The following is a 13,519-nucleotide window of genomic DNA, read 5'->3' on the forward strand; positions in this document are numbered from 1 at the left end:
GCAGTGTGTCATGAGCGCAGACCAGGGACAGCTGGAAACGGTGTGCACAGTTATGCTGCGGCTTAAACTGCATGTTACGTCGATGTGAAACTGAGTTTGAGATCCCTTTTCTCTCGTTTGGTGGGTGTGTCAGAGTGTTAACCCAATCAGCAGCGACGTGAATGCCAACAAACAAATCGAGCACAGTTTTTTATTTGGCGTGTCCACGGTTTAGGTTGTTAAATAAAGGGATAGCTTTCTCTCAGAGGGCCTGTAATGGATTGACACTCAGATGAAATTGGACCATCATCATAAATTGAATTTATTTTTCCGGAAGTTTATTCAACGTGTTGATTCAGACACAGAATATATCCTGGAGTGTACCCTGAAACAAAGAATAACAATATACATCCATCAACCAAACATTAAAACCACTAACATGTAGAGTGGATAACTTCATCATCTTTAGACAATTGTTATGACCCAGTAAAAATTATTTCAACAAAAGCATAGGCACACCATGGCAAAGTTGAAGAAGAGATACTTATTTAGTCAAATTAAACCTAATTAGACCACATTAAAGATTAAGATCAAAGAGACTTAATTGTCCACCACAGTGGAAAATTGTGAAAATGTGTGTGGGTGTTGTAAATGTGCATAAAGTAAAAAGAGCGATGGAAGCATGACCAAACCAAAGACGGGCAGGGAGCTGCAGCAGCAGAGTGGAGGTTCAGCCAGAGACTGAGCTGCTAGCTGCACATATGCTCATATAACCTAAAACACTCTCAGGTGTTGCCAGTTGCTCTAACAATCACCTGCCTGTAACGAGAGCACACAGACAGGTGAGAGATGACGATACAAATACACAGAGATGACACTCTAGGGGCCGTCACACAATTCAGTGTTCTGCTGGGAAACCTTTTGTACTGGCATTTATATGGATGTCACTTGACACAGACTCCCACCGTTGCAGACTAAGTTCACCCCTTCATGGCAGCGGCACTCCCTGATCGCAGTGGCTCCGAAAAAGCACAGTGCTGTTAACTTGGCCTTTCTCAATGTGACTGAGCATCCATGGGATGTGGCAGTACACCCGAGGCTCTGTGTCCATTTCTTGAAAGGTCACCACCATGGATCGGACTTGGCTCTGACTGTCCTGAAACATGGACAGAGGACCTCTTGGGGGTGTCCTGTGGTTTTTGGTACCAGGGCATTGGCGGCAGATCCTCTGAGTCCTCTGGGCTGCAGGATGAGGTACCATCCTGTCCCATGGATGCTCAGTCACTTCAAAAATAAGTGCAAAGAATTCCCCACTCACCTGCCAAAGTTGCAACAGCTGCATAACACAGATTTCTAACTATCTCCCATCACATCCAGCGCTCAGTTGTACTCAAATACATTGGGCATAATTATTATTTCTCTTTGTTTCTAGTCAACACAAGCGGAGTCCAGGGTGTCCAGCTCCACCAGCTCCAAAACAGATAAAAGGAAGAGATCAAGGAGCACAGGCAAGAGTTGACTCATAAAACTTACTGTTACATTGAATATTTGACTGGTGTAGAGCTGCATTCAATGTCTCATTGTTGTTCTTCTCACTTCCACCACACACACACACACACACACACACACACACACTCACACACTCAAGTGAAATGTGAGAGTTTTTTCTCCTGTGAGTGTGTTTTTGTCTGATAGTCTTTATGATTCTTTTCCTATGAATATCACTCTCTAACCTGGTTTTTAAATTTTTATATTTATATGTTGGAACAAAGAAAGACTACTTTTTGTTTTTTTACAACTAATGGCATCAGTGCATCAGGTCACTTTGGGTGTTTCATCCCCTAAATCTCATCATTTACAATTTCGAGTTGTTTTTTACCTAGACGACAGATTCTTAGAGTTACTTTTTCTTATTTTTCACCCTTAATAAGAATTTAGTGTCATTTTCTCTGCCATTAACAAAAGAAGGTTTGCATTCATATTTCTGTCTTCTGTTTATTCAGGACGAGAAAAGAAGCGGAAACGCAGCCGTAGTAGATCTTCCTCATCATCCTCTTCTAGTTCGTCATCGTCATCTTCGTCGTCCTCTTCCTCATCGTCCTCTTCTTCATCGGGTTCATCACACTCATCCAGTCGCAGTCGGAGTAGCTCTAGCAGTAGCGGTAGGTGTAAGTCTGCTTGATGCCATCATAACAATGCCAATTTCCATAAACGGATTCAATGTGTTTTGTTTTTAGATTCCCGCAGTAAATCCAGAAAGCAGTCGAAGAAAAGGAAAAAGGAGAAACAACACAAAAAAGTAATCTTGTGCATTTTATGTCACACTTTTGTAACTTCATGTGACAAATGTTTTGTTACTGAACATAACTGAAATTTAAGTCCAACTCTTTTTGTATCCTGGAGCAGAAAGGGAAGAAAGAGAAGCGACACAAACGTAAAAAAGACAAGAAAGCAAAAGGAGAAGAAAGCACGGGACCTGTACAGATCTCCAAGGTAACTGCCCACAAAAGTCCCATTAGACAAAAGAAATATTGGCTTGCATTCAATGAATGTCACTCGGAGCTCTAAAATCTAGTCTTTGATCTCCAAACCACACAGTCTTTTTTTTCATCTGAAGGGGATTTAATTGAATCTTAATGGGTTGTGATGTTGGTCATTTTAGAACATTTGTGGAAGTTTTTGCTCGCTCCTTGAAACATAGGTTTGTTTTTTTCTTTCAGTACTTGAAGGACAAGAAAAAGGGCAAATACAGCATGATATCAGGGAAGAAAATAAAGATGAAAGTAAAGAAGTCAAAGAAAGACAAACAGGTAAGTTCACCTTTCTGCTGTCAACTAATTAACCAAGTGTTTATTTTTCCATAGTTTGTGACTGGATTGTTATTTGCCCTCTCTGTTATTACAGCGGGATAAAAATCGAGCAGAACTTCTTGAGTTCTTGAACTCTACCCTGTGATGCCACGGTGGACAGCAGCAGTGGCGCTCGGGCTCGGACACATCAACAGAACTCAGGAAACAACAACTCAGCTTTCCAGGAAACTAAACAGTGAAGAGTTTTCTGCGAAAGAGATGATGAATACGACTTGAATCGATGCGCAGCGGCAGCACCGAGCCTGATGGAGTGAAAGAGCTGAATCTCTCACAGGGAGGGGAGATGCGTTCAGACCACACGCTTTATTTTCACCACAGCACAGGTGGCAAATTCTTCAGCTTGGTGTGATACATTTTGTGATATGAGAAGTGATTAAGTCAAGCAGCATCATCCAACATTTTTTCTCTAACCAACTACGGCTGCATCCAAATTAATACTATTCATTTTAAAACACATAACTCTTGCTATGTTTACACCGACCGTCCGCACTACTTCAGTATGTGGAATCCCTAAAATGGAAACATATTAGTGTGGATGTGGCCTACGTGAGATGAAGGCCAGTGACTGCCAGCGATCTGCTTCTCAGCTTTGCTTGTGGTTTGAACGTATGTTCTCCCTTTAAAAGAGAACTCAGCTTGAGCGTTTTACTCCCAAAACGTTGTCGGACTCACAATGGACCAGATATTTTCTTTTTCATGCTACGCATTCGTTTTCCTTGTCAAAACCTGATGACTACATTACCCACAATGCAATTTGACTGCCAACAGTTTGCCCATAAATGTGGGAGTGTTTTGCTACCAGTAGCTAAAGTATTCTTGAGTTGCTAGCCTTACCAGCAGCGAGGAGCTGCAGAGGTCTCAAAAGCTCTCTTCTTTCTAACTTCACACCTCCAGATTTTTTACATTTTCAAACTTGTTGTTTTCAGCCTCAAGTGACATCAGCTGACATCAACAGTTCATCAGATTTCACGCAGCTCTCTCTGCAGCCACTAAAGGCTTTGTACAACTTTAACTCCCCGACTCCTGTAAACAGTCTTTGATATGTAAAACTCGTTCCCCTTTAAAGTTTTAAATATTTTTTTTACCTGCTGGCTCCATTAATCATTCATGTCAAGTATACTACATGTAGGACTGCTTCTATTTTTTTTGTTTTTGTAGATAACTAACAATTATGTTTCCACAGTAAATGCTGGCTGTTGGAGACAGTGTTATCAGTGTGTGCTGATAGTATTTAATGTGTACATTTTGTTTGAAATGATATGAGAATCGACTCTGCGTTGTTTGATGGTAACTGTACATCTTATTCATAGCATTCATCCAAACTCATGAATATTGTTTCAACATCAGTCTTTTTATTCCATTAAAACATTTAAAATACAATGACTGTTAGTCCCCCTGTATCAATCCAGCTGAAAGCATTTCATGAATGATGGAGTAAACCTGTTGTGAACTGTTGAATTTTCGATGTGTGACAAACAGAAAACAAACAGCAATAAACTGCTGAAAAGTGTTTACTTTACTTGAAATGATTTGCTAATATCTAGTGATCCTGTCTTTCCTTTTTCTGACGCTCTCCTAGCCCAGGAGGAAAAGCTTTAAGTTTGCTGACCTTGGATGATGATGCGTTGTGCTGTTGGGAGAAAACGGACGGGAGAAAAGAACAGTCGACAGAGAGCGAGCATGACTCACCCTCTGAATGACGTTAATGTTGAGCATTGATGTTTACTGATCATTTGTATATACAGTTTATACATATATTTCATGCAACATTGTCTTTAAAGAGCATTTATCTCTGCGACATTTATTCCAGCAACATTCAGAAGTAAAGAAAGCCTTTAAATTACATAAATATCCCTACCAGGCCTACAATAAAAAGCCCTCAATGCTTAGATGCCAATGTCTACAAAAATTCTGATGCATCACTGCAAGAGGCGATAATCTCACGCAAAGTTAAAACAGTCCAAAAGAGTGCTTTCAAGTAACAGAGGATCTGAGAAACATACCTGACATTCCCCTGCCAGGTGTAAAGCAGAAAATGGATCAAATGCTGACTGGTCTCATACTGACAGTCGCAGGATTGTGGGATTCATCCTGCCGTCTGGTGCAAAGTGAACACACTGCAGCGGCGGTGTCCTGGAGATCAGCATCTGTCCCTCTAATACGTCCCTCCATCACTGTGCCGTCAACAGCCCACATCAGACAACCTTACTGCTGCTGTTTCCTTTGTATCTGAAGTCGGGCATGCTCCACACCCTCTGCGACCTCTCCATCCCCCTCTCCACATCCTCGGACACAGTTTTGAGGTCACTTAACCCCGCCCCCTCAGCCACAGTGGAGGTCAGGCCCACTGTGCTTCCGAATGGGTTGATCTTGATGCGGGACCTGAAGTTCATGAGAGACATGCTCATGGCACGTTTGTTGTTCCATTGGCGGGCGAGGCGCTGCGCCTCCTGCTCCTCCTTCAGGTTATCCAAGGCCTCCAGTAGGACGGAGCGAAACAGGCCGGACACCTCCTGCACCTCGGGCTCATTGGCCTGCAACATCTCCCGAAACCTGTGCGGCAAACAAAACAATCAGCTGCTGGTTTCTCAGGTTGTCAGTAAAATGTTAAATTCAATGCAGACTTTGGTGTTTCAATCAGTGGAGTCACTTAACAGTGTTTGAAAATCCTGCTTTCACTGACCTACAGTGGTTTAACTCCAAATCACATCAAAGTGGTTTAACGTGCACTCCAGGAAACCATGACATTACTGCTGGATGGCCTTACAGGTGCAACAAAACACACTTCTGATCACACTAACCCAGATCCATCAGTGTGGTCAGAGTGGCAGACGAGAGTGACACCGCGTGTTTCTGCCTAGTGTTGAACGGTAACTTCACTATTTTCCAACTCTATTTTCCCATGTCTTGTTTCTGAACGTCTAATTGGAACAACAACCTTAAATTGGTCTCGTATTAAGAAAACGTCTGCCGCTGTGAAATTGGCTGCAATGTAACCACTTGGGGCATTTGTGCAGTTCACCTCCGCTAAAAGTGCCCGTTTTTGCCACTGACAGGCTCAGATTATTGTAAGTGTCTGACAACATTATGGAAAGGATCTTCACTGAGGTAGACCTTTTTGTTAACCAGCAAGATTCTTTTTGTTTGTTAAGAAACATTATCACTAACCTTTACCAGAATCCATTTATGTTAAAACAGTTAAAAACAGCATTTATCACTGTAAAACACACTTCATTTGAAGTTAACAGAAATAAAATAGAACAAAAAAAAAATGTCTCAGTTCGTCTTTTCATTGTCCCAACATTCACTAACTCTGGTTTGGTTGAAATAAACCTGTAACTGTTAACTGCTGTGTTAAAGTGGACTGGCTAATGGCACTGGAGGTTTGTAGACTGAGGTGAGGAAGCAGTGCGGCTGACGGCACAGGCGGTGAGAGGCTGGGCCGCATGTAGCTAGAGCACTGGAGCTCAAAGGAATGAGGCACATTACGAAGAGCAGAAACAAGCTGGCAATATGGCAGAGAGAGAGCAGGTTTTAAGCTGCAGCTGATAAGTGGGGATGAGCAACAGGTGTGCATGCAGAGCTCCAGCACCGGGGAGCCACGCCCAGCCTCTAAAGACACAGAAACAGCAGCAGAAAACACAGCAAATCAGGAATAATCGGAAAAAACTCCCACAAAATTCACACTACTACAAAATCCTTAATTCACCCACTTTGATGTGAAAATATGATGTCTCTATGCACACTAAAATTTATATTTATTTATATCGAATGTGGTGAGTTTGGCAGTCGCAATTTTGGGGATGTGTCTTGGTTGAACAAAAATAATCTTACTCTTTAACAAAAAAAGCTTAACGTCATCAGACACTTAAAATATGAATCTGAGCCTGTCAGTGACAAAAGCAAACACTTTCATTTGATGGAAATTGACCAAGTACAAATGTGGTTACATTGCAGCTGTTTTTCCTGCTGCTGGCAGTGGCACTCTTGCTCAATATTGAGTAAATTTTTAAAAAAAATTGTTCCCATTAATCACAGTTTGTAGACACTGAACATTACCATTCATTTACTCAAAGGTGTGATTTTTTTCATATAAACATATTGATTATAGGCAGTTAAAAGGAAGATTATTTAGATGGAAATACAAGAAATATAAATGCAACCAGTTGTCTGCCTCCATCCCCATACATAATTAAGAGCAAACTAAACCCCAGTTATACTCTTAAACACACAAGCGATAAGGGAGAAGTGTAAAATAAATGTAAATACTGAAATAAAGTGAAAATGTGACTAGAAGTAAGTTTAAAAAATTAAGTAATATGAGGATAGAATAAAAAAAACATAAAGACAGTGCACCACGACTGTGTCAGTGAATGGGTATCAACATATTGACATCAGAATATGTACTCATGCAGGTGAAATGAAGAAAGAATGTCAGTGCTAGAAACAAGACTTTTTTAGGACCCTTTTTTTCTTTTTATCTTGGCCTTTGACCAAAATAACATCCACATAATGGCAAATGTTATAAAAGGGAACCTGGATCACATTCATTAGCCCCCCCAGCTGTATGACCAGCAGCACACTCCCACTAACCCCCGAATTACTCCCCCTCCTGCTAACAAGCCTTTAAATAGACCACTGGTAGAGAACACCACTCCCAGTAGGAGCTCCCAGTTACCTGATGATTGGCCCACTTTCCTCCACTCAGACACAAACACATCTTGGCTCTGGACACACATTCAGGGCCAAAATCTTATCTATTATAATCTACCTAAACCTTGAGAGCTTTAACCCTTTGAAACCTGAGAAAATTGATTATTTTCCCTTTAATAACATAAGAAGGCAGTGAATAATTTTACAAGAAATGACCCAATGTATTGCCTATCTGATGATTTTCTGTTTCTCTTTCTTACTTTGTCACCTTTTACTGATTTCTTGCAATTTGCAGAGCATTTTTTCATTATTACTCATTATTATTTTGCCAATTTTTCAAAATAAATCAAACCAAAGTGATGGGTTTCAAAGGTTAAAAATGCCTGTGAAAGGTGACCGGAATTATATTTCTTTTTACTGAATGAAAGAGGGGAAAAAAGGCACCACTTACGATTCAGTTGTGTATGAAAATGTAGCCCCACTGTCAGCCTTCAAAATACAGGGCTGACATACAGGCTGCTGTCAGTCTCACACTGAGAGAACGTTGAACTTCAGCGGAGGATTTACATTAGATGATGGCTCCATCGAGGTTATCGATTTAGCATGAAAGGTCATTCTTCACCTTGGAAAAAGAACCCCCTCTCTGAGTCTATAGGTCTCTGTTTATCTATTTATTCACATCATGTCTTTAGATCCAGTCAGGCCTTTTTTTCTCAACAAGCTGCACCGCCGTATGTTCACGTTCCATTCTGTTTTATTACCGTCCTTTTAATTGTGAACCCTGCAATGATTTCTTCAGTGAGATTAATCTAGTTATTGATTTTCTTAATTATGGAGGCTTCACAAACGGAGAAATCTGTTCACATTTTAGTTTGTGTTAACCACAGGCCTTATTTCAGCCATCTGTCCAATAACCCAATTAAAGAAACCATTGATTTCGACACGTTAGAATTTTAAGTGCTGAAATGCTCATTAATTTCCAGGTTTTAGGACTCATTACTGCAGCATTTCATTTGGCACAGGATTCTGAAAACAGATGGTATTAGGGATGCACAATATAATCAGTATGTCACTGGTATTAGCAGATATTGGCTTTAAAATGAAATATCAGAATCAGCCAACATACATTTATTGAAAATATTGACAAAGTGAACATGTACAAAACATCAACTATAAGTTGAATTGTTTTTCTTATATTGCACAAGGCATTAATATGAAATACACTGAAAAGCATTTTAGTTTGTGTCTCCATCTGCTCATGGGCCGTCTCAATAAGAGCACACATAACATGATGTTAATTTCCACTAGAAGGGCCAAATGGGTTGTTTTTCTATCAGCATATCGGATATCGGTCAATGTGTATGATTTTTTTTTTTTTTTTTTTTGGTTGTATTGAGACCAAAACCCACATCTGCAAAGAATAATAATGTTAATATCACATAAAGTGAAATTCTAATGTGAATAACATTTTCATTTTCATCCCAGTCGAAATTAAATGTCCAGTGCCAGCCGAGTTTCAAAATCATCCTCCCTACTTCATAATTACTTATCTTTAATTAGAAAAAATGTTATAAAACTGTAATTATATATAGTCTACTTTGTGAAAGTTGACTGAGTTCCAAATATAGAACAAGAATAAGGCAATATTATGGACAGTCTGACATTTGGAAAAACCCAGATGTGCCTCCGACTCAGAGAAAGCGTCCGTTAATTACACTTGACAACTGAGCACTCCCCGTCTGTGTGTGCAGCTAATTAAAATCAGACAAACATGCTGCAGTTGGTCCCTGTTGTTTTTGTGTGTGTGAGAGTGTGTGTGTGTGTGTGTGTGACTTCCACTCAACGTTTAGCACCTCACTCACATTAACATAAGCAGTCAAACTGCTTCCCCAAAAACTGTCGCTCTCTAACAAGACACCTGAGACTTCAGCAGCTTTCTGTGAACAGATGCTCAAACCAGCTCAGGATGTCTCCACCGCAGATTAACGGACAGAGACACCAAAGATTTATAGAGTCATGTGAGGGATCACGGTCAAGTTGGTCAGCTGACTATCACGGATTTTAAGGGGGCACTTTAGACTTGAGCCAAGGAACAATGTTTTGGTGGTGATTTTAGTAGTGTTGCCGAGAGGTGGCTGAGGGGACCACAACCACCCTGATACAAATACTGTATATTCTTTCTGTGTTATGATAAATATGTGAAGCAAACACATGCAAACACTAAAACCTTACTATTTAAAATACTTTGGTAAATGGTTAGCATGTCGGGGAAAGCACACGCTTTTGAACTCTGCCAGAGTTCAAACTCTGCCAGAGTTCAAATGCACATGTTTATTCAGGTGCGCTGGTCTCTTATGTTTAAAGTGCTTTAAAGATTAAGATTTTGGCAAAAATGCAATTTCAGTGCTAAGTACTGACCAAACAACTGGATAAATGAGACATGGATTATACTGCAAGAGTTGTGTGAGAGTTTCTAAACAGATGTTTTGATATAGTTTTTGTTAAACACAGACCCCTATGACCTCAAATAATCAAGAATTTTCTGTGTTTTCGATTCTTTGTTCACCTTGGAGGCATGCGAAAAGCAAGTTTTATTCACAAATTCAGCATTACACAGGGTGAGTAATTGATATACAAATTATCATTAAAGCACACCTCATTTTGGTGGTTTTCTGGCTCTAATATTTCCTCCATGAAATGGTTTATTTTGCCCATAACTTTAAAATTAAGAGAGATTATTGTTCCTGAGAGTGGAGTTTCATGGCCAGGAAATTAATATTATATGCCTTAATTGTCATCATGCTTAGTTTTTGCGTCTCCTTACTTGAGTATAACCAGGCCGCAGCAGGGCGGCGGCACCTTGGAGCAGAGGTCCTCCAGGCTGAGCCTCTCCCCGGTGCTGATGGCGTAGGAGGACCGGGGTGTGCTGGCCAGCCAGCTGTAGTCCACTCCAGTCTTAAGGCGCCGGTACTCGTTCTCCCTCTCTCTCTGCTGCCTCTCCGCCTCCTTCAGCTGCCAGCTGAACTCCAGCATCAGGGTGTCGGTGACCACGTCGGCCGGGTCCCGCTGGGGGCTCCTGTGATTCGGCTCATTCCAGCTGAACCAGGAGGCCATGACCTTGTCCTCCTCCACAGCCCCCTGAGGAGAGCGACAACCAGAGGTCATCATCACACCAACATGATCAGTGTCACCTCAGAGTCGATGAGATCACAAACAAATACTGCCAAGCTGTGGAAATGTCTGCTAGGGTGAACGAATTTCAAAGCTGTGTGACTGGAGAATAAAGGGAGGAAGGAATAAAATCACACTGCTGCTTTTGTGTGTTTTTTTCATCGAGTTACAGGCCTGCAGATTATATTTGCTGTTGTTATTAAAAGTTGACAATGAGACATTTTGGAAAGGTTATACAGTAATTGAAATCTTTGTGTGCTTTGCAGAGCTTGAAATGTGAAATCAATAGAACAAAACAGAGTTGCAGCTATGGCTGTTACATTGGAGATTTAATTGATTGTCTTGTTCAATTTGTTAATTCGTTTTTTGGGGGTTTTTTTTTTTGCTTTTCAAGGCTGTCTGACAATGCAGCAGCTTTGGAGAAGAGAATGCATGCTTTATATTTTTTATACTGTTTTTACCACATAAAAAAGAGGTAGAGTTTGCCTAATTTGGCATCATTTATATCACTACATCTGAATGCTGTTTCAACATCTGGACAAATTCCCAAAACACAACGCGCCCTGTCTCCTTTATCCACTTGTCTCTTTGTTCCACAGGTGTCACATCGGCTCCCACAGCTGCTGCGTTCAGTTCAACAGTCTTTTGTTTGCACTGTTTTTTGTGATAGAGGTGCAGAAACAGAAGAAGCCACTGATGAAGGCGCTTCCTTCATTCAGCGTAAAAGGTTTAAAAGAGTCTATATGAAGACTGCAGTGATTCATGCTAGGATGATTAATCGATTAGTCAATCAAGAAAATGAATTTGTAACAATTTCAATATTAAAATAATCATTAGTCATATTTTAAGTACAGATGCTTCACATTCTGGAGCAAAAAAAACAAACAAACAAATATTATATGGTTTCAGCCTTTAAAGAGGTCTTCCATTGGCACTTAAATTTTTATTACTATAGATTTATCAGTAAATACAAAAATAATAACCAGCAGATTCATTACTGGATAATTAAAATAATCATCAGTTGCAGCCATAAACTGAATATCTGGGGTTTGAACTGGTCAGACAAGACAATGAGATGAACTGAACACATTGAGCTTTAGGAAAATGTAACAAGCATTTTTCACTTTTCTGGAATTTTAAATGTGAAATGAATGATTGATTGAGAAATTGAAAGGAAAATTGATTGACAGTTAAAAAAAAAAAAAAAGTATATATTTCTAAGTTACAGCCCGAGGCGTGATCATGGGTGGCACAGATATGCAAAAGGACCCACCACCTACCCAATAAAAGCAACACACAGAGATGTTGTTATGCATCTTTTTAGTCTCTTTTAGTAGTTTCTAGTCTCCTTCTGATCAGTACGTGTTAATGTTAGTGGTGTTTTGCAGGTAAGTGCCAGGGAAGCCCTGACATTTTGGGCCAGTGGGCCTGTGACCTGTTGGCCGGGTCACTGATCCAGAAATGCGTGTGATCTCAAAAATGCTTCAGAAGCAGTTTTATAAAGTGTTACACTGTGTATTCTATAGTAGTAGTACATATTATTGTCTTATGTTATACCATTAAACATTTCTCCATTTATGAGGTGTCCATTTCGTTTTGAAACTGTCCTCTTTAATCTTGAGTTAATCCGTTCACGTGTTGAGGCTGTCGTCCAAACCACAGCTCGTGTAAATGATTTGTACAGAACGACTTTATGCAGAAGTACCGCTGCAGCGTAGTGGGGCTGTTTTTGGCGCTATTGGTGAGATTATCAACATGTTGGTGAGATTATTAACATGTGCAGAGAAAAGCCTGAGTGTGTATCCTGTGGACCCAAACAGTTTAACGCCTGCCAACACTGAGTCGAACACATGCAGCTAAGATCTTTCAAACAGTTACATTGTTTGAATGTTAGTCCTGGAACGTGTTACATATACTAATACTACATCCCAAAATTATGGAAAACTCTGCCATGAAATATTAGACTTGCTGGCTTAGTGGACAATTTTATTATTATTGAAGTTTTGTTATTGTTTGATTTTCTCTATTGTTTTGTGGAATGAGTGCTGTATATTTGCATGGTTTTTAAACATCTTGTTTGTTTCTGCTGTTGAAAGGTGCTTTAAATATATTTTATTCATTCATATTGTTTTAATGAGGGTTAATTCACTAAAGAAATAAAGATGAGTAGGTCTTATTGAGTAATCAGAGTATTCTTTTGTCATTTAATCTAAAATAAAAATTAAAAATAAAAGAAATATCCATCATTATTTCATATAGCCCCCATGTTGCCTTTAAATTCTCGCTTTTGAGAACCAATAACAATACATTTGTGGGTGTTTTTGCTTGAAAAACAACTTAAAATGTTTTTTTTTCATCAAATCAAAATAGTTGGTGATTGATTTTCTGTTGATTGACATATTGTTTTTTCATTTTTTCTCTCACATTCACCTTCTTGTTTCATTCAAATTTGACTCTCGAATCTTCCAAGAGTAATAGAAAATTAGTTGCAAGAGAAAAATACATTTTCAGCTGCTTAAACTTTATTTCCTTTCCCCAGAATATTCCCACTGTTCAGTATGACAACTAACATTTCTCATACTGGGAAGACTGCATACTTCTGACAGATTCAAATTTGGTCCATTTGTTGCTATTTACTCTGAAGGCAGAATTAAGAATGAACAGTTTTCTTACCTCTTTTTCTTCTTTTGAAGTTTTTCCTGGACTCCACGAGAAACAAATTCACTGAGGAGCAGAATAAGAAAAGTCGTCAGACATCAGATGGCTGGATGGCTGCTGATGAGAGGGGACTGGCTGAATGAAAAGAGAGAGAAGAGAAATGGATTCTCTCGTCTTCTCACAGTCCC

General features: G+C 39.8%; 2 protein-coding genes across 2 annotated transcripts; one reads left to right on the forward strand and one right to left on the reverse strand.

Annotated features, from left to right (window-relative positions):
• Positions 1–1,053: 1,053 nt before the first annotated feature.
• On the forward strand, positions 1,054–4,359 carry si:ch211-22i13.2 (uncharacterized protein LOC553945 homolog). The gene is made up of 7 exons (XM_042503934.1): positions 1,054–1,233; positions 1,412–1,487; positions 1,983–2,141; positions 2,217–2,278; positions 2,386–2,472; positions 2,700–2,789; positions 2,884–4,359. Exons 1-7 carry the CDS (start codon positions 1,054–1,056, stop codon positions 2,932–2,934), a joined length of 705 nt encoding a protein of 234 aa, XP_042359868.1. The 3' UTR covers positions 2,935–4,359.
• Positions 4,360–4,904: 545 nt separating this feature from the next.
• rd3 (retinal degeneration 3, GUCY2D regulator) lies at positions 4,905–13,444 on the reverse strand. Its single transcript, XM_042502881.1, has 3 exons — positions 13,347–13,444; positions 10,327–10,640; positions 4,905–5,402 (listed from the first exon to the last, which is right to left on the reverse strand). The coding sequence occupies exons 2-3, from the start codon at positions 10,614–10,616 to the stop codon at positions 5,045–5,047; spliced, it is 648 nt and encodes a 215-aa protein (XP_042358815.1). The 5' UTR covers positions 10,617–10,640; positions 13,347–13,444; the 3' UTR covers positions 4,905–5,044.
• Positions 13,445–13,519: the final 75 nt, after the last annotated feature.

Source organism: Plectropomus leopardus, chromosome 16 (assembly GCF_008729295.1).
Source record: "Plectropomus leopardus isolate mb chromosome 16, YSFRI_Pleo_2.0, whole genome shotgun sequence".
NCBI lineage: Eukaryota > Metazoa > Chordata > Actinopteri > Perciformes > Serranidae > Plectropomus > Plectropomus leopardus.